The 21,282-nt window shown below is 42.4% G+C and overlaps 1 protein-coding gene across 1 annotated transcript in view; it reads left to right on the top strand.

The window, feature by feature from the left end:
• Positions 1-21,282, top strand: part of USP13 (ubiquitin specific peptidase 13) — a 118,289-nt gene that overhangs the window by 49,084 nt on the left and 47,923 nt on the right. Inside the window, exons 7-10 of the mRNA XM_026007208.2 lie at positions 6,271-6,365; positions 7,856-8,043; positions 13,415-13,486; positions 13,839-13,932. Coding sequence (XP_025862993.1) covers positions 6,271-6,365; positions 7,856-8,043; positions 13,415-13,486; positions 13,839-13,932 — 449 coding nt within the window. The remainder of the gene's footprint in view (positions 1-6,270; positions 6,366-7,855; positions 8,044-13,414; positions 13,487-13,838; positions 13,933-21,282) is intronic.

The following is a 21,282-nucleotide window of genomic DNA, read 5'->3' as shown; positions in this document are numbered from 1 at the left end:
GTGAAGCTGTAGAATTCATTACAGGGGTATCATTTCAGAAATGCAGGGATTCATTAAGGAGAGGGATCTTGAAGGATGCTGTGTGTCAGAGTCCCTGTGTCAACCTTTTGTTACCTACTTGTATTATCAGCTTCAGAAGTGGTTCTCTTTCTTTATGTTCTCATACTGTATGCTTTCAGGTGTTGGTTTTTGGCCATGTTTGTACAGTGAATTCTATCATTTTGTGATGGAAAAGGGAAATAATATCAGGATCCATAATGAGAAACATAAATGCTGAGCAATGGCCACAAGAATCCATCATCTAAGCATCATTGAAAACATGTACTGAATGTAGATCTTGATCAACACCTAGAACAGTCTTCTTCATTTTTCCAAGTCTTAGCCTTGATTTCTTCTTTACTTTAAGGTCAGATGATTTTTTAGGAGAAATGCAAAGACATTTGTGTCTTCTTCCATGACTGAATTAGCCTGCTTCAGAATTAATTGCCTAGGATGTTTTCACTATATATGGTACACTTCTTGTCTACTATACTTTTTCCAATGAACTGGTTTTGTTTTTCATTTGTTTTATAATTGAGGGCTGACAGTTGGCTCATGTAAAGATTCTCTTCATTTATATATTGGATAAATTTCCTGCTTCCAAAGTTAGTGGACTGATGTTTAACTCATTAAAGACAAGTAGCTGCAAAAATCCCGCATCCTGGTGCCAAACATTCCCCCTAGTAGATATACCTCTATACAAGCCAGGGTAAATCCTATGAGTTCCAGATTCTGAAGAGGAAATTCAGGACATGAAGCTGGATTAAGGGTTGCAGCAAGTTGCTTTCAGGTCTTAGCTATCGTTGAATCACTGCTGTATAGGGCAACCATCATAAGGCTACAGAAGGAAGGGTTTGTAATATAGGAATTCTAGTGGGTAAAATTGGGAGGGGAGAATAATTTGAATGTGTCTCTTTTCTTTATTTTTTAAGATTTATGTATTTGAGGAAGAGAGAGAGCATGCACACAGGGGTCGAGGGGAGGGCAGAGGGAGAAGGAGAGAGAATCCCAAGCAGATTCCAGATTCCAAGCTGAGTGTGGAGCCCCACCCAGGGCTTGATCCCATGACCCTGAGATCACGACCTGAGCTGAAACCAAGAGTCAGACACTTAACTGACTGCACCATCCAGGCACTTCCAATGTGTCTCCTTTCTATGTTGTTTTTTGTAGTGCTTTGATAAGACCAGTTATTAGAAGTCCAGTTCTCAGAACAACCTAAAACTACAATTATTTGTATACATGGCCAGGTTCTAAAATTTCAGTTGTTTGAAGGCAGAGCTATGTCTTCCTATTGTTGGGTTCCATACAAAATCTTACATATGGTAGGTGCAAATACTTTTGTTAAATAAACCAACTATATGTAAGCATTTAAATAATTAGATTCTATTTAAATGTATGCTAATAATAAAGGCAAGGGTTAAATCTGTTCTCCACACATCTTTAATTTTCTAGAAGCCTTTTTTCTAGCATGAAACTTATTTTTAAACTATGATTTAGAGGTTTTTTTTCATCTAAGGTTTCTTCCTTTCAACTTGAAGAAGAAACATTTTATATTTGTCCCTTGATTATACAAGAAGCAGGTATTCAGTGTGACATATTTAGAAAGCAGAAAAATTTAAAGAAGTAAATAAAAATCACTAGTACTATCATTTGACAGACACTTTTTAACAATTTGGGTATTTCCTTTCAGTTTTGTTTTCTGTTTTAAGCCTTGATCAATTCTTTTTTTTTTTCTTAAAGATTTTATTTATTTATTCAGGAGAGACATAGGCAGAGGGAGGAGCAGGCTCCATGCAGGGAGCCCAATGGGGGCCTCGATCGCTGGACCTGGGATCACGCCTTGAGCTGAAGGCAGATGCTCAACCACTGAGCCACCCAGGCATCCCAGGCCTTGATTAGTTCTTATACAATACCTCCATGCTGCCCCTGCCCCACATTTTTACAAAAATGGAATCACACTATATAAAATTCTAATCCTTATTTTCCTCTATTTAACATTTAAATATGTGTATATTCCATGTCATTAAATATTCTTTAGTATCCTTCGATAGTTCCATAAGTCCTTTCACTGTTCTCTAGTTAGTTGTCACAATTTTTTTTTTTTTTTTTTGCTATTCTGATGAGTATCCTTGTATATATGGAAATCTTTGGACGTTTGTCTAAAATGATATATTTAGGATAAATTCTTATGAACAAAGGGTTGAACCTTTTAAATTTTCTGTTGCTGAATTTCTCTTAAACAGTCATAGTTATTTACATTCTCATTAGCAGTATATGACAATACTCATTTCAGCATATCTTTGGCAACTTTGGGTATTTGCCATTTTTAAAAACTTTTGCTAATCTAATATCTTGTTTTTATTTGCTTTACTAGTGAGGCTGAACATTTTTCATAGTATTTTTGACCATTTGTAATTCTCTTTGTGAATTTCTTAGATGGATTTTTCTAGTAGGTGTGTGTAGGTTGCTCCTTATTGGTTTTAAAAAACTCTGTAGCTAGTAAGAATATTAATTCATTATCTGCCATAGTTAAGTGCTTTGTTTTTTTTCAGGGTTTTCCTGATGTAATTGAGAGTATTTGAATCCATACTCATGTTTCTATCATAGAAGGCATAAAACAAACAGCAATGTAGATCAGATAGCCTGTGATGAGGGTTCATGAATTCATTCACCTGGAATAATGTTCACTTTTTGAGGAAAGATCAGGGTTTGATTACTGCTTGTCTTGTGCAGAGTGGGTTTTAACAAAATGATTATTTCCAGTGAATTATCATTTAGTTTATGGGATACATCAATTTTATGTTAATTTCTATTAAGTCTATTTAATAGATTGCTAGCTGCGACTCATTTATCTTAAAGCCAAATACGTTATGAAAACATGCCTGAAGTTTTCCTTAATGTCCGATGATAAACCTTGTGGATATGGAGGCCTCAGAGGGCTGGGTACCCTCTGTTTAGGGTTGGATGGCCACCTTGTGGTGAAGGTACCACTGCCAACTGTCCCATTTCCATATTTGTTAGGCTCATTGAGGCTAATTCAATTTGCAAGAGAGAAAGTGTTTATTTTTTAGTTTATTGTGAGAACCACAACTGCTTGTATGTGAGATGTTTATGTTGGCTTGACCAGTACATTCCTTTCCTGTGGGGAGCTAACTTATATTTAGAATATTGCTTCGTGAACATGGAATCCAAGCAGGTTGTGAATTCAAGTATTTAATGGTAATGTGATCTGGTCCTCCTGGCTTCCTTCTCCCCAATAAGGATATACCTGTTTGGTGAGAAAGTCCTACTCACCTTGAGGTCACAATTTAGAATTGGTTCTTTCAAGAAGCCTGGACTGCCTAGGCGAAGCCATTGTGGTGTCATGGGTAGTAAAATGGATCCCATATCAAATTCCATTCTGGGTCTCCATGAGTACAGCAACAAACAAACCAGGAAACAGATCACCATACAAACAAACAAATAAAAAGAGCTTTCCTCTGTGGGAGGAGATGTTGATTTGGCAAAGCAAGGATGAGATTCTGGGTGGGAAGGGAGTGAGGAGGGACAGAGATAGGAGAGGGTGTTTTGTTCTTCTGTTGTGAAGCTAGGTTACCACACTAGGGCTCCTGGGTGGCTCGGTTGGTTAAGTATCTGCCTTCAGCTCAGGTCAAGATCCCAGAACCCTGGGATCAAGCCCCAAGTCAGGCTCCCTGCTCAGTGAGGAGTCTGCTTCTCCTTCTTCCTCTACCCCTCCCCTCACTCATGCTCCCTTTCTTTCAAATAAATAAATAAAATCTTAAAAAAAGAAAGAAGTCTCAGTACCTTGGTGGTTTCAGGAGAAGGTTCTGGAGATGCCCACAGCTGCTGTGAAATTGCCTGTCCCACTGGCCCTTGCACCATGGTGCTCAGCAGCATCTTAGGGTGATCTTTCCTGAATCCACTTCAAATTTTTTTCTATGACTACATGTCATTTATAAATTCTTCATGATTGCCAAATTTGAGGATCACAGTTCATTTTTAGATGTCTTGTATGTTACTTACTAAACTATTTTTGTCATTGGGGTAAAAAAACTTTGTGTTCAACCAAATCACGTCACATCTTTGGAGCAGTTAATGACTGGAGGTAGGAAACATTAATTTCTCAGTATGGCATGAGCCTAACAAATGAAGAATTTTAGAGTGATGTGTGATTTTTCACTTATTTCAAAATCCTGGGCCAATGACAACTGTTCCATTTCTGGCAATTTTATTGTTTTCTAATAAAGCTCAAATAACTACAGGCTTAAAGTCTTTTAAGTCTTCAAAATTATTTCACTAGTTAATAATAACCAAAGTTAAAGTGCTGAGGGGATGTCATTTTCACCTTCAGCCAGTGTCTGAGTGGCAGTTTTCTTGTCACTTGCCATAGATTAAAAAATACTATTTATGTATTTGTTTCAAGTTTCATTTTTGTTGGTGTTTCTAGCATTTAAACTTTTGGGGAAGTTTTTCTTTTTATTTTTTTTTGGGGGGGGTTCTTGATTGGGCTGGGGATTTTGCCTTTTGTTTTTGAGAGCACTGAATTATATACTAAAGAAAAAATATAAATGAAGGCTGCCTGTCTACAAGTTAAAATAGGCCCCTAGAGGACAAGGGATAGCAGAGAAAGCCAAACATTTAGTCAATTAATAATAGAAAGACTGACTTTCATGGCAGTGAGTCTCCACATACCTATATTTGGGTCAGAATGTCACTATAGTTTGTGTGTGTGTATTTTTTTCTCCTGATGATGTTCCCAAGGGGAGGAACATCCTTGGATGGTCTATCGTTTACTGTCCTAAAGAATAGTATCTTTTTTTTTTCTTTTTAAAAATTTATTTACTTATTTTAGAGAGAGAGAGAGGACATGTGCGGGAGAGGCAGAGAGAGAATCTCAAGTAGCCTCCACATTGAGCGTGGAGCCTGACGAGCGTGGAGCCTGACATGAGGCCTGGTCTCATAACCCTGAGATCATGACCTGAGTGGAAATGGATGCTCAACTGACTGAGCCCCCCTTGGAGGGTATCTTGAATCTATTTTCCTTTTAATAGATTTTGTTTTTCCAGTTTAGGAGTGAAGAAATTGTGGTTTTTAACTCTCTCTTTTTGTTAAGGACATGGGATGGTGCTTCACCAAATCACTGAGTCTCCTGAAAGAGCTAAGGAAATCGTCTGGTATAGAGGAAAAAGGCCTGGGCCTAAAGATATTTGCTCCCATCCCACATTGCACTTCTGTGTGAGGACGCATAAGATGGTGGTTTGGGTAGTTTTTTTGGGGATTTGCCTTGAAGGCCAAGATGCCCTTGGAGGGGTGGGCCGGGCCTGGGATGGCTGGAATTTCCCAAGTTACCGTGCTGTGCCACATGCATCCTCATTTGCTGTGTGTGCTACAAGGTGGACACACTTGGGAAGTGCTGAACAGTCCTCACTGAGTCCCTCACCAGCTCCGTGGGGTGTGGACACCAAAGTTGGGAAGAAGGGATGAAGGGGCAGGTGGGAGGTGGAAGTTGGTGAGCTGGTGGGTCTGAGACTGTAGAGGATTCCACAGGCAGACTTTTGTTTTGTCTTGGACCCAACATCTCAGGGCAGTCATTGAGCTGCTTCTGAGGGCCTGTGTTCCCTCTGTTCCCTCCCAGGCTCCCCCTGCCACAGCAGGTGGTACCACACTCTCCTCCCTCACCCTTCCCTCCTCCTGCACTATTATGCCAGTGTGGTTTTGGGTGCAAAATCAATTGTTAGGCATTTACTCTTGTCTAATTTTAAGTATTTTAACTTTAGACACTTTTTTTTTCTCAGAAAACCTGTTTATTTTTAAAGATTTTATTTATTTGAGAGAAGGAACAAGCAAGCGCAGGAGTAGGGGGAGAGGTGGACTCCCCACTGAGCAGGGAGCCTGAGTGGGGCTCTATCCTAGGACCCCAAGATCGTGACCTGGGCTGAAGGCAGACACTTAACCAACTTGGCCACCCAGGCACCCCTTAGAAAACCATCTTAAAAATTAATTTCTGAAATGTCAAAAGAAATTGATATATGGGTATAATTATGAAACATACCTATTTACTATGTTTGTTGTTTATCATCTGTTTTTTCTCCCCTTGAGTGTACTCACAGGAGGTTTCCATTGGCTTTATTCATCGATGTATCCCAAGTGTGTAGCGGGAGCTCAATAGATACATGTTGAATATTGAGTGACTTGGTTAAAGTCACTCTTTGTTTTCTCTTCACCCTGCAGATGTTTATTCTTTTCAAGAAGAGGAACCTGTTTTGGATCCTCATTTGGCCAAGCACTTAGCGCATTTTGGAATTGATATGCTTCATATGCATGGGGTAAGAAGGTCCACTTTGTCTCTATTCCCACCTGGTGGGGAGGGAACCCTTTGGTCTCTTTAATATGTAGTTACTGTGACAGGAATCTTACTTTAATGGTTTTAGGTTTTCATGTTTGCATTTGCTTCTTGAATTTAGTTAATTAGCATTTTCTTTTGGTTACCAGCTTAATTTTTTTTCATGTTATAATAAAAATGGCACCTCGTCGAGTACCATTTGTTTCGGTTGGAGTTTACTGGTAAAATTTCTGTCTCCTTTGATGGAGAGTTGCATGAATCACTCCTTGTTCACTGAAGCGAGAAGGTACGGGAAGATGACCTTTAAAATGGTCTGTGACCAACATCACTTTAATTAATTTCAGGAAGGGAAGCAGAACTCGGGGGTGGAAACAATAAGCCAACATATTGTTGATGGGAAAAGGCTGTGCTTCATTTAATATTGTGTTTTCAAGCCAGTGTCATGACTATGTAACGTCCGTCCCTGTGAGGAGCTGCTTCAGTGTGCATGCTCTGCTTGGGCCCTTCCCTCCCAGCCTATCTCCTTCTCCTCAGCCTCTCCTCCCTTCTGTCTCCTCGTCCTCACCTCACTCATGGCACCCTTTAATGTATGTCCTTTACGCATCTGTAAACCTCCCTCCTATTTCAAGGCGCTTCCAGGGCCTGTGATTTTTCCTTCACTTTCCTCTGCAGCTGCCTTTCCCGTTCTGTTTGCTGTGTTGGATTGTATTTTTTCTTTTTTAAATATTTTATTTATTAATTTATGAGAGTCAGAGAGACAGAGACATAAGCAGAGACTGAAGCAGGGTCCCTGCAGGGAGCCCAATGTGGGGACTTGATCCCAGGACCCAGGGATCACGCCCTGGGCTGAAGGCAGATGCTTAACCACTGAGCCACCCAGGTGCCCCTGCATTGTATTTTCCCTTGAAATTATTCTACTAGCTTCTTTGTTTCCATTCCTATTTGTCTCTCTTGCTGCCATCCCCTTACCTCTCAGCCTCTTTCTCCTTTCATTTTTAAATCTTTTAAATGTGTGTATGTGTGTTTTCCTTTGGAAGGACATACAAAACATAAAATTTACCGTTGTAACTATTTTTATTTTTTATTTTATTTATTTGTAAAGATTCTATTTATTTATTCATGAGAGACACACAGAGAGAGGCAGAGACACAGGCAGAGGGAGAAGCAGGCTCCCTGTGGGGATCCCTGGACCCTGGGGTCATGCCCTGAGCCAAAGGCAGATGCTCAACCACTGAGCCATGCAGGCGTCCCTATGACTGTTAACTATTTTTAAGTGTGAGGTTCCGTGTGGCATTAGGATTTTGTCCAGCATCACCATCTCAGTCTCTTTAGGTGATTTTTTTTTTTTTTTTATTTTGCTTTGTTTCAGGAGAAAAAGGGGCAGAAACATCTATGGCTGTCAGAACTAATTCTTGGGACTTGATCTTTGGGTGAGAATGACAATTAAAGTTGGCTTCCTTCTCTTTGTCCCAGACAGAGAACGGGCTTCGGGACAATGACATGAAGCCGCGGGTCAGCGAGTGGGAAGTGATCCAGGAGACGGGGACGAAGCTGAAGCCCATGTATGGCCCCGGATACACGGGTCTCAAAAATCTGGGCAACAGCTGCTACCTGAGTTCTGTCATGCAGGCCATCTTCAGCATCCCAGAGTTCCAGAGAGCGTAAGTGGCCTCTTGTGGCCTGGGCGCGAAGTGCTGCCCTTCATCCGCTCCAGCACATGCTGGGGGAAACCCGTCCTCATCAGCTGCAGGACATTTCACCACACCCTCATGGTGTGACTTCTTGCACTGAGGCTGGGTGAGAACACTTGTCAAGTGTGATGGGAATCAGGTGAGATTAGGAGAGCTTTGTAACCGAGAGCCTCACAGGGGCTTGGTCATATTAGTGATGGCTTCTGGTTTTAGCCCATCAGTTGCCCTCTATGCCAAGAAAATATTAATTATCAATCTCTGCAGCCAGCCTGCCACATTCCTTCCTGTAGATGTGCTAGGAGAGACTCAGTGATTGCTTTGGTCAGTGTTGCCCTCCTGGCGAGTGGAGTTTCTCAGAGGATTTAAGCTTTTTGTTATTTGCTACTCAAAATGTGGCTCACAGAACTGGTGCTGGTCCTTGGACTCCTGGGTATGGAAACTGAGAGTGAGCGTTTAGAAATTTTTGTAGCAAGTCAACATTATCATGCATTATCAGTGGTGTTTCATTTTTCTAATAATTTACTTTTATTATAAATTTTAAAGGAGTTCATCTATAAGAGTTGAAATAAACAAGCTGCCCTTCACCACAGATGCCGTGGAGGCACCGGTGCATGTTCGAGGCTGCCTTCTTCCTCCCCAATGGAGGGCAGAGCCACTGTGTCTGTGACCCCTCTCTTCCCTCGGCTGGGCCCAAAATGGGGAGCTGTGCACACTGCAAACAGGCTGGTGCACTCATGGGCAACTGCTGCCTAAAGTTTAGGAAATTATCTCTAGCATATTCCAGGGCACGCTGGTTTCCACCATGGTTCAAGTATGGGAGAGGACACGCATGTACTGAGACAGAAGGGCCGATAGCACGCTAGGAACAGCATAGGGCAATTTTATTTTATTTTTTTTAACCCAGGATGAGTGGAAATGCTAATGGATTTAATGGTAGTTAAGCAAAAGTATAAACAGACTTGCTGTTTTCTTTTTTTTTTTTTAATTTTTTTATTTATTTATGATAGTCACAGAGAGAGAGAGAGAGAGAGGCAGAGACACAGGCAGAGGGAGAAGCAGGCTCCATGCACCGGGAGCCTGATGTGGGATTCGATCCCGGGTCTCCAGGATCGCGCCCTGGGCCAAAGGCAAGCGCCAAACCACTGCGCCACCCAGGGATCCCCAGACTTGCTGTTTTCTGGTCTAGTTTTCATTTCTCATCCAGCCGAGGAATATGGGGTTCTTTTGTGCTCAGCAATGTGCTGGGTTGGGGCGGGGGGTCCAGCAGTAAGCAAAAGGACGTGGTGCCTGGCCCCATTTGAGGAAACAGACTGAATAAATAATCGGAAGAATAATGGCATGGTTATAAACATGGTGAGCTCCATGAATGAAAGGGGGGAAGAGGTGGTCAGGGAGGGTCTCTCTGAAGAAAGGGCACATGAAGTCACACATGCTTTGACTGGTATGCTAGGGGAGTGTGGACAGAGGAAGAGCAGGTTTGAAGCTTTGAGATGGAAAACTTTTTCAAAGGTATGCATCACACATTGCATTATTTTTAAAATTTTTGTCCATGTCTCATACTTGTATTATTTTTTGATTAGGGAACAGTGTGACTTCATATTATGGATCTCATGGTCCCTGATTTTTTTTTTTAAGATTTTATGTATTTATTTGAGATAAAGAGAGTGGGGGAGATAGCAGGAGGAGGGGCAGAGAGAGAGGGAGAGGGAGAAGCAGACTCCCTACCAAGCAGGGAGCCACGCAGGACTCAATCCCAGGACCCCGAGATAGTGACCTGAGCCGAAGGCGGGTGCTGAGACGCTTAACAGACTGAGCCTCTCAGGCGCCCCTGCACTGAGGAATTGTTAATATCCAACATGATGAACTCATTAGCTCTCTTACAAGCCAGTCTTTATTGTATTTCAAAAGCTGACAAGATAAGAAAACCTCATGAGGAAGATAAACATTAGCAAAAAGGCTTATGGTTTCAGGCAAGATTGATGGAGAAGAATAAAAAATTAAAGGTGGTAAATCTTTGATGTCAGAAAAGTCCATTTTACTAGTAGTTTCTATTGTTTTTCTAATTATGAGGAATAGCCTGTTAACAACAAAATTACATTAAAATGCAGAAGTAATGCTAGATACTTTTTTTTTTTAATTTTATTTATTTATGATAGTCACGGAGAGAGAGAGAGAGAGGCAGAGACACAGGCAGAGGGAGAAGCAGGCTCCATGCACCGGGAGCCCGATGTGGGATTTGATCCCGGGTCTCCAGGATCGCGCCCGGGCCAAAGGCAGGCGCCAAACCGCTGCGCCACCCAGGGATCCCTAGATACTTTTTAAAATACGTATTATAACTTCAGTTTGCAGTCTAGGGGTTCTCAAAGAAAAAAGTATAGTTTTGCTATCTGACCATCGATCTTAGCTCTCATTCATTTATACACTAGTTTATTTAGATTTGATCCTCATCAGAATTATTCTGAAATGTAAACGAGGCTCTAGTGGCAGACAGAGTATCACGGAGTCAGGCTGACATTTCCGAATTACACTCTGGTTGTGCATAAGTCATTTAATCTCTCCGTGAGTCACTCTTTCTACTTACAAAATGGAAAACACTGCTCCTGGACCCAACTCCACTGAGTTAGTCCCGCTCAATCAAGTGATGTTTAGTAAAAGAACAAACAGACTGAGGATAAGTATGATGAGTAGGTTGCTCATGTTCTAATAGACACAGTAAATGTTTAGAAACTAGAATATTAAATATTTGGTAACACGCGATTCTGAGACTCTTGAAACAACATTGAGGTGAGAGATTTGAATCTTAAATCCAAAACACAGATGTGAGGTATAATTTTTCACGATAGAAAAAAATTCAGAAAGGTGACTGTTCATCAAACTCTGGAGGGCAGAAAGCATTTTCAAAACTTAGCGACTATAAGGAACTGAAACTGTTCTTTTTTTTTTACTTACAAATTTATTTTTTAGTGGTGTTCAATTTGCCAACATATAGAATAACACCCAGTGCTCATCCCGTCAAGTGCCCACCTCGGTGCCTGTCACCCAGTCCCCGCCCACCCTGAAACTGTTGTTGGATTTTGTAACCAAAGAGCACAAGTTCCCTCCATTCTACTTGAAAAGAAATAATAATTATACAACACCTCCGCAAGGACTTTCCTTCAATATATATATATTTTTTAAATCAGGGACCAGGGGCGCCTGGGTGGCTCAGTCTGTTAAGCGTCTAAGTGTCTGTCTTCAGTTCAGATCATGATCTCAGGGTTCTGGGATCCAGCTGGCATCAGGCTCCCTGCTCAGTGGGGAGTCTCCTCTCTCCTCCTCTGTGTGTTTATGCTCTCCCTCTCTAGCTCTCACTCTCTCTGTCAAATAAATAAATAGATTCTTTAAAAAAACCCAAAACAATTCCTCAGTGCAACCTCTGGCTGTGGATACTTTGGTTACAAAGTTTGGTTGGTTTTTTTGACTCTTGGTCCATTGAAAATTTCTAGATGAAATTGTTGCCCTAGTGACACATCCAAAAGCCATTTGAAAGGGACTGTACCAGAAGTGGGTTCTTTTAATTTTGACAGAGGTACATAATCCGGGGTACAAATTCTGAGTTTGTAGACAGCAGGTGCCTACAAGTGTCCAGTAGTTGAGGGGTCTGATTAGAGGTCATTGCTAACTACTAGTGTATCATGGTTCTCTGCTAGGGCTTTATTGCAGTTATGCCTTTTCTGTTGGCTTATGGGTAGTCAGTTATGGAAAATTGGTTAGATGGACTACATGATATAAATGTATCCATTCAACAGATGTTTTTTGAGTGTCTTTTGCGTGTCCAGTGCAATTGTAGTGCTGGAAGTGCAGTGATTTAGATAGTGTATCTGTCTTCATGGAGATTATACTCTAGTATATTATCTCTAGAGAGATAATAAACAAGGAGATAATCAAGAAATTGCAAATGTTAATACATGCCAAGAAGAAAGTCAGCCAGGGTCAGGTGATGGGGAATTAGGAGCGGTGAGGAGGTGCCTTTTAAACAGACCTGAGATGATGGGGCAAAGGTCTGTGGAGAGAATGTTCTGGGAAAGAGACAGCAGGTGGCATGACCTTGAAGCAGGTGTGAACTGGGCATATCCTGGCAAAGAAGGGCATTTGGCTGGGGTATTGTGGACTAGGGGAGAGGGATGGGAATGAGGTCAAAGAAGTGGGCAGAGCAGAGTGCATGAAGTGCCAAGGAAAGGGATATGCTTCTGGATTCTTTTTTCTAGAGCTTTCACACAGTGAGTCAAAGCCTGAAGATGGAAAGGTGGACAGCACAAAGCAGAGGGTATGGAATAGGAAATGAACTTAAGAAGTGAAAGGAATATTCCTTTGTCATTCCTTCCACCATTGTACATTGAGATTAGAGAGGGGTGGTGGAAGTTGGCACTGCTTGTCCAGGTAAACTGGTCAGAAGGAGGGGGTTTGGGCTTGCTCATGGGAGCAGGGACAGGACAGAGTGGTTCAGAGCATGGTTTGGAGCTAGGCTGACTGGGTGTACTCTGTACTCTGGGCTTCATCACTTCTTCCTTGGGTAGCTTTGGTAGCATCCTGATTTCTACCTCTCCAATGGGTAACCATAACCATCCCTTCTTCATATGGTTGTAATGAAGACCCAAGCAGATTATACAGAGAGCCCTCAAGAAGCAGTAGTTGTCACTGCTATTATTATATATTTTGATACCATTGGCATAATTCCTGCTCTTACCGTTTGGTTTTGAGATGGCAGATGTGATGGCATAAGCTGGAAGTTCTTGATTCTGGCTACATGTTGTAATCACTTGGGGGACTTTGAAAAGATTGCAGATTTCAGGTTTTAGTCTCAGGCAGTGACATCAGAGCATCTGGGGGTGGCTCTAGCTTTGGTGTTTTTTTTTTTTTTTTTCAAGAAGCTCGAGGTGATTCTAACCTGCACCCAGAGTTGAGACCCACAGATAGAAGCACAAACATTTTAGGGAGGCCCATGAATATGGCTGCAGAGGTGGGATCTCAGGAAAACTTTTCTTTTCTTTCTTTCTTTCTTTTTTTTTTTTTTTAAAGATTTTATTAATTTATTCATGAGACTGAGAGAGAGACAGAGATATAGGCAGAGGGAGAGGCAGGCTCCCTTCGGGGAGCTCAATGTGGGACTCGATCCTGGGACTGCGGGATCATGACCTGAGCCAAAGGCAGACAGAGGCTCAACCACTGAGCCACCCAGGTGTCCCAGGAAAAGTTTTCTTTAGGTGGATGATTTCACTTTGACAGAAAGGCAAGGTCTTCGGGTTATTTTGTTTCTGTTCTTTCAGTCCCTATGTTTTGACTCTCCTTTCTCATTTTCTAGGTATGTAGGGAATCTTCCAAGAATATTTGACTACTCTCCTTTAGATCCAACACAGGACTTCAACACACAGATGTAAGTGCTGATTGAAAGGTAAAAAATTTTTAAGGAAAATGTCCAGTAAATGTTCATAATGGTTATTGCTGGGTTGCAGAATTAAAGGTACATCTCTTTTCTTTTTTGTTTTCTGTATTAGAAGTATTCTAAAAAGAGCAGGTGTTACTTTTAGAAGAAGAAATATATTAATAGTTCTTTATAAAGTACTGAGGGTAGTTTGAAATGGCATCAGTTATTAGGAAGAATCAAATAAGTTATTTTTGAGTAATCAAGATAAAATGTTCCACCTAAAAGCATTCATAGATGATGTTAATGTCTCTATGGGGAAACAACAATGACCTTTTTGTTTGTCTTTCTTGCTCCTGTCCAGGACTAAGTTAGGACATGGCCTCCTCTCAGGCCAGTATTCAAAACCTCCAGTGAAATCTGAACTCATTGAACAGGTGATGAAGGAGGAACATAAGGTATGTGTCCCAGTGTTTGCCACACTGATATGTAGGTATGAGGGACCTTTACCAGCTAGAATATGTATTTCCTATGATTTGGCAAATGGTGGCTATGGATATAGCCAGTTGTCAGAATAGCTATTTCACTTTGGAGTGTAGGGTATCTGTGCTTTTGAGAAATTGTGGTAGGAAATAGCTAGGGTTGGTGTTTCTAGTGACAGTTGCTTTATGGATTATATGTGAGAGTCATCATTAACAGTTTTCAGAACACTGTTCTTTGTAAAATACAGCTGAGATGGAAGCAATAAACCTTACACAAATTTAAACGTTTTCTCCTTGGTAACATGATCTTGGCCCTTATAATATCTATCTTCTCCTAAACCTCAACTTTGTTTGCTAGGATTTCTCAAGAAGCTGATTGTTAAGAAACAACACACACATTCCTATTCCATTCCCTTCTCCATCCCGTTCCCACCTCCAGAACTGAGGATTCTGAAGTTCTGCGGAGGTGTGGGCAGTCCTTGTGTTTGGTAAGCTGCTAGGAGGTTTGTCAACACACTCAGGTATGAGAAACTCAGTTGGCTATTCAATCGCTATTCCTTGATAGAATAACTGAAAGATGCATTCCGTCTCCTAAAAGCCGGACTTACATTTCTTTGTGTCTGCAGAATGGACTACACACCCCTCCCTGGGTAGCTCCGTCGGACAACTCCAGGGGGCACTGCTCACAACCTAGTCTTTTTGAGTGGTCTCCTTGAAATTCTGCAGTGCATAGCTGCACTAGGCAGCCTGGATGGAGTGCATGCCCCTTTTCCTCACCACCTGCTCTGACCTCAGTGCTCTGTCTTGACTTAGTGGGCAGATCTGTTTCTCATATGTTGGCCTCTGTGCTCCCACTGTAAGTCAGTCGACCTTAACTAGATTGACAGCAAGAAGCGAAAGTGAATAAACTCTTATTCATAGGGAAGCCAGCTCATTGGGGAAGTGGAGCAACTGGGAGATGGGAGAGTATGAAGGGAGCATTTAGAGGTGATGTTTGGAGATGGGGGGAAGGTAGGGGTTGAAGAGGGTGGATTACTAATGGCCAGGCTGGGAGATCACAGTGGTGTGGAGGCAGGAAGGTGCATTGCTACCCAGCATGGCAAGATAACAAGTTCCTTATCCATTGAGACTGGAACACCCTCATCTGGGATGTAGTTGAAAGGATGGTTTGGATGTGGGGCTGGGCTACAGGGTTTGTCCAGGCTTCTTCTACCTTTGAGCTCCTGTGGAGCCTTGAAGACGTGTTGATGAAAACGACGTGGTCCAACATTTTGTTTTCATCACATTTATCCTGGGTTTTCATCCATGCTATGGCACTTTGTGGCCACTTTCAAGTCAGAGACCACCTTCCTTGGTGGAGAAGGAGACGGGCTGGGACTCAGAGACTCTGGCTTCCTTCCTGCTCTGCAAGGAGCTGTGAGACTCTGTGCAAGTCACATAAACATCCAATCCCAGCAGTCCAATGCCAGAATTCGTCGAGGTGGTGGTTGTGAATGTTCCAAGTGTGAAGAGGTTCTCTCTCTGATGTAAATCAAATTTGTGTCTATGACATGCCTGTTGTGTTTTTAGAATCTCCTCATTGGAGAAAACATGGAATAAAAAATTACCTATTTAGTGATGTTTGCAAATCAAGTTTGGTTTTGTTAGTATTAAAATGTCCTTTTACATTAAAAAAAGTAGTTCTTATATGAGCAAAGTACATTATTTATTCATTCTATGAACAATGACTGCTCAGAGCCCTCATCTCCTCTTCACCATTGAGTTTAGTGACTCTTACGCAGTAGCTCTGTGATCTCCAGGGGGCTGAAGCCTGCTTGTGGGAACCCCTGCTTTGTCTGGCTCAATCTGGGTAATTTGGCAGCATTTGGGGCATATTTGGCCTGTAGGTGTGTTTTGCTTGGCCTACACATAAACATCTGAATTTCTAGCTGTCTTTTTTTTTTTTTTTTTAGAGAGAGACAGAGAGAGTGAGCACAAGCACAAACAGGGGGAGAGGGCCAGAAAGAATCTTATGCAGGCTCCATGCCCAGCGTGGAGCCTGACACAGGGCTTGAACTCATGGCCCTGGGATCATGACCTGAGCTGAAACCAAGAGTTGGACGGCTTAACCGACTGAGCCACCCAGGCATCCCAGAGTTTCCAGCTTCTCTTAATCAGTCAGACCCTGTGACAATTCCAGGCCCGTAATAGCAGATGGCTGGAGCTGAGTGGCAGCCCTCCTTTCAAACAGGACACACAGTCCCCATCTGGCTCTTGTCCCTTTGTGATTCATGACTTGGCAGCTACACTGTTGTATTTGGGTGTGTGACCTTTGATCTAGATGATTTGTAAAATCCTTTCTTGCTCTGTGGTGTCATGATCTAGTGGTCTTAGAGAAAGAATCCTGGATGTGATGAGTAGTATAATGCGCATCTTTGGGAGTGGTGGGGAAGACCCATTTAGCTGAGTGGGATGTGAGTGAGTCCTTGGTTTGGGCATCAATAGGATCCCTTTAATGTTCAAAATGAGCTTGAATTGACCATATGATTTTCTCTGTGGCCCTGGAGGAGTCAGTTTTAAGCTGTTTCTTTAATAGACAAGTAATTCTCGGTCAAATCTTCGTTCCCCTTGACAGTGGAGGGAATTACTTTCTGAGGCATCAAGATTTTCGCTGGCAATTGGTTTCAGAGAAACCAATTTGTGAGACTCTTTCTTCTCTCAGGGGTCAGGAGCCCTTTGGCCAGATGGCATTATTCCAGGCCTTTGGCATTTGGGACTTGTAATGTGCCTGAAATGCCCTAAAAGAAGAAAGAAGGTGTGCTAAACCAGAGAAGGGGAGAGATCACAAGAGGAATGTGTGGTGGAAGGGAGAGAGCAAGAGAGGAGTAGCAGCCCTATGGTAGGAGTGACTTTTTATAGGGCTATCACCAGCCAGCAATGCTAATAACTAGGATTGCTAACGCAAGGCCAGGGTCTTTCTCTGTGCTCACAAATGCACAGAAACCTTGCCCGAAGTTGCACAGCCAGAGAGTGGCAGGGCTGGGATTGAACACCAGGTAGGGTGTCCCATGAGTCTGCTTTTGATCCCTACACCATCCTACTTCCCTAACGGTTCTAGCATTTGCTTCATGTTTCCCAGTGTGTGAGTGTGTGGACAGTGTAGGCAGATGACAAAAGGGGGCCTGTAACGTTTGCAGAATCACCAGGTGGCTCCATGCCTCTGTCTTGCATCTTGGGTCATTTCTAGACGACATGCTTCCTGGTATTAAATTGGTCTTCTACCGACCAAGGTGAAATCTAATTTTTAAATATGCATGGGTAAGGCACATTTTCATCTATAAAAAGATTTGTGGTATTTGTTTTGGGCAGTGCCATTTCTACATAAATTTGTTGAATTGATTTTTAAAATTAAATTGCATCTGTAGTGGGTAAAACCTCTCGCTATAAAAGGACACTTTTCTTTCTTCAAAAATATAATCCTGATCTTATGCAATTTGAGACCAAGCTTTCACACATTTTAATGCTGAATAATTTATTTCTCCTTCCAAAGATAACATGTTTTAAACAATTCTGTATTTAAACCAAACTGCATTTCTTAAATGACAATTCATTTGATTTCCCCTCTGAAAAATCCTTGACACAAAAATGCTGGTTTCAGTTTTTTTTTTTTTTTTAAGATTTTATTTATTTATTCATGAGAGACACAGAGAGAGAGAGAGAGGCAGAGACACAGGCAGAGGGAGAAGCAGGCTCCAGACTCGATCCCAGGTCTCCAGGATCACGTCCTTGGCTGAAGGCGGTGCTAAACCGCTGAGCCACTTGGGCTGCCCTGGTTGCAGTTTTTGATCAACACGAGATAACCAGCGTTCTCTTTTGAGGTGGTATAATTTAACCCCCAAACATGAGAACTGTTTTCACTAATCTCTATTTTCCTAGGTGGGGCAAATATAATATTTCTAACCCACCTTTTGAAAGATGAAAGATAGCTAGGGGATGCTCTCTGTTCCCTTAGCTTTGGAGATTTGGGGTTTGGATCTGGGTTAGGAATTACAGGTCCGAAGTTTATGGTTTAAGGTTAAAAGTTTAAACAAACAGATGCCATACACCTGTGTATAGGGACAGGCTGAGATGCATTTACCTTTTTTTATTCCTGGGTTTTTACAATATAAATATCTGTGCTAGTGTTGCACTAATGTGATACAAAGCCCCATTCTTGCTATGTATGTATTAATTAGAGGATTACACTCAGAGGAATGTGAGTGAAGAGTGTCTGGCTGCCTTCTTAGTTCCGAGTTCAACAGAAAGTCTTGTGTAAGCATTTGGGAAAGATTCTGAACACCGTAGTCCTCTTGCTAATTTTAGCTGATCTGTTTTGCAGTTGCTGATGGAGAAAGTAAGTACAGTATCCTATAAATATGACAGGTTCCTTAGGTGGTTGCTATTTTGGAGAGTCCCAGGGCTCCCTCTTAATAAAGTTAGTTGTCGCGACTAGCCATTGCTTCAGGAGTGTGAGAGCCAGCTCACAGTGAGAGTGCGTGCTTCCTGAAGGCAGGTCCAACTCTTGGTCAAGTCTGGTTACTCCCTCTCATGTCCTGTGGTGACAAACCCATAGGGGACATTGGGATGACGTCACCGACCCATTGCCAACTAGGAAACGTGGTTTCTTTGACTTAGTTCTTTGGTTCTTATTTTGGCCTTTGGTTTCTTTTAAGTAACTGCCTTATGCAGAGCCTGGTCTTTATAAAAAAAATATTTTTTTTAAACTTGCAAGTATGCACGCAAGTAGCATTGCGTAGCTTCAGCAATTGCCAGTCTGGTTTCAGTAATCCTCCCTAAGCCCAACTTTTCCTTCCCATTCCCATCCTCTTCTCTGCCTGTCCCTTCTCTTCCCTGCAGTATGTTAACACAAAGTCCAAGCATCCTCCTCCTGTAAATGTTAGTATACATCTGTGACTAGAATACCTTCTTTTTTTTCTCAACATAAAAATCATGTTAAAAGTTGTTTAAAGTGTTAGAAGCACATCAACGAAATTAATAACTGTTCTTCAGTATCACCTAATGCCCAGCCCATGTCTGAGTTTTCCCCTGCGGTGTCAAAGATGACTTTGACTTTTCTTTCTGCAAGGTATTGATTTGTGGAAGGAGCTGAATCATTTGCCCCAGGATTGCTTTACAGGTTATTGCTTTGTTCAGCTTGTGTTTCTAATAAGCTGGAAGTTAGATCTGGAAGACTTTATGAAGGGAACATACTGTTAGGCAAGTGTGGGAATTAGGGGGACTTGCCCTCTGGCTTAGGGCAGGGGTGCAGGCAGCCAGCCCAGCTGATGATCAAGGCATTAATGGTGGAGTGGTCTCGTTTGAACTAAAATGCTCACACCCAGCTGTGAAATTCAGGAGCTGGTCTGTAGTGTGACGTGGAGAGGGAGAGCTAGCATCTCTCTGTTTAGGAAGCCTTTTCAAATAACTTTCCAGTGATCAACAATCCTCAAGCTATAGTTGCAGAGGATTGAACAAAGCATTAAGAAAGGTCAGTTGAGAGAAAACAAGGAAATGAAATGGATCGAGAAAGGAAAGAAGTATGGGGGTGGATAGCGAAGGAGCCTGGACCACAGTCTGGGTGCAGGGCTGAGGTTCTGGGGTTTTCACCACAGTCCTTAGGGAGACTTCTCCCAGTTATATGATCACACAGTGGCAAAGATCAGCAGCTAGCTTTTCTGAATTTACTGACTTGTTGAACTTCCCAAGGCAGCTGCTTTGATGTGGACTGGCAGCCACGTCAAGTTGAAGCCCTGCTTGCAGGAAGAAATGCCATCAGCAGCAGGGACGGAGTGCACAATGTGAAAAGATTTATTCTAAGCAGTGCCTCTGCACTGCAACGGGTGGAGGAATAGTTGCTGGAGTGACCTGTAGTGTCGGCTCCAGAGGCGCGTGGCTTTGAAGTGGGCTTATTTAGAGTCCAAGAGGTACTACTGTCTTCCTTTTTCAGCAACTGGGAAGATGGACTCAGGGCCATCAGAGATGAAAATTAGTATGTGAAAACAGTTATAAGACATGGGATAGAGAGAGGGACAGACACGGACAGCAAGACAGGGACAGCAGATGACTGACTTTTGTAGCTGTGGCCCTGGATCACACAGCTGATTTGCCTCAGTTTCCTTATCCATCAGGTAGAGAAAATCATTATTATCATCGTTATCATCATCAGGTTAAGTGAGTTAAGCAGAATACATGTATAAGGTACTCAGAACTACACCTGGCACCTAGTAAGGATTCACCTGAGTTCCTAGAACAGCGACTGACATCAGTAAATTTCTGTTAAGTGGATGAATAAATGTTAGCTGTTATGCAAAGATAAGGCATTATTTTTCAGTGTTTGTGTTGGCTGATACAGTGCAGATAGGCATCAGCAGGGTGAGTAAAGAGAGTTACAGTTGTTACATTGTTTTCAGGAGGTGTCTGTACAGGTAGGAAAGTAATTATTGGATATACGTCAGTCTTTATAGCACTGGAAGCACATCGGAAGCCATGCGTGTGTGCAAGCTGATCATTTACATTTGGTTTCCAAGTCCTCAGATGCCCAAATGCTGCCACTTTGGGGAATTGTCCTCTAAAAGCTGCTAGCTGTTCTAGGTCTGGTGCAGGGTCCCTCAGCATTTGTTAGAGATAGATACGTGTGTTGTCTGCCATTTGCCCGTGGTATATCAGCTCTTGGAGGGTGGAATCCCCAGGAGTGCTCTGGGTGATGTTGGTGATTAGTCAATACTGGATGACAAAGCCAGATATATATTCAGCAAGACAGGAAAATTCACCTGAGTTTTATAATAAACATGGCTTAAAACATATGTGTTGGGGAGATTTCCGATGTAGAGCCTCCTGGGCTGCAGGGAGATGGATGAGGGTTTTGGATCTATGTGATCATGCATATCTCCTGTGGTCTTTAGACCCTCGGCATTGGCCTGGGTGTCCAGGAGATCTCAAAGTGTGAGACGTGGCCTTCACCTGCCAAGTCCTGCAGAGGAGACAGGTCAGAGCAGATCGAAAGTTGAAGGAAGTGGGAGGCACTTTGTGCCGTGTGCCCAGTGGTGGCCCAGGGAGCATGTTCTCTGGACTCCAGAGGGGAATTGTGGCCTCCACCTGCAAAGCAAGTGGAGGTTTTTTAGTTTTTTTTTTTTTTTTTAAGATTTTATTTATTTATTCTTGAGAGACACACACACAGAGAGGCAGAGACACAGGCAGAGGGAGAAGCAGGCTCCATGCAGGGAGCCTGATGTGGGACTCGATCTCAGGGCTTCAGGATCACACCCTGGGCTGAAGGCAGCACAAAAACACTGAACCACCCAGGCTGCC

This window comes from Vulpes vulpes, chromosome 3 (assembly GCF_048418805.1).
Source record: "Vulpes vulpes isolate BD-2025 chromosome 3, VulVul3, whole genome shotgun sequence".
Taxonomy (NCBI): Eukaryota; Metazoa; Chordata; class Mammalia; order Carnivora; family Canidae; genus Vulpes; species Vulpes vulpes.
This window is presented reverse-complemented; position numbering and strand designations above follow the sequence as displayed.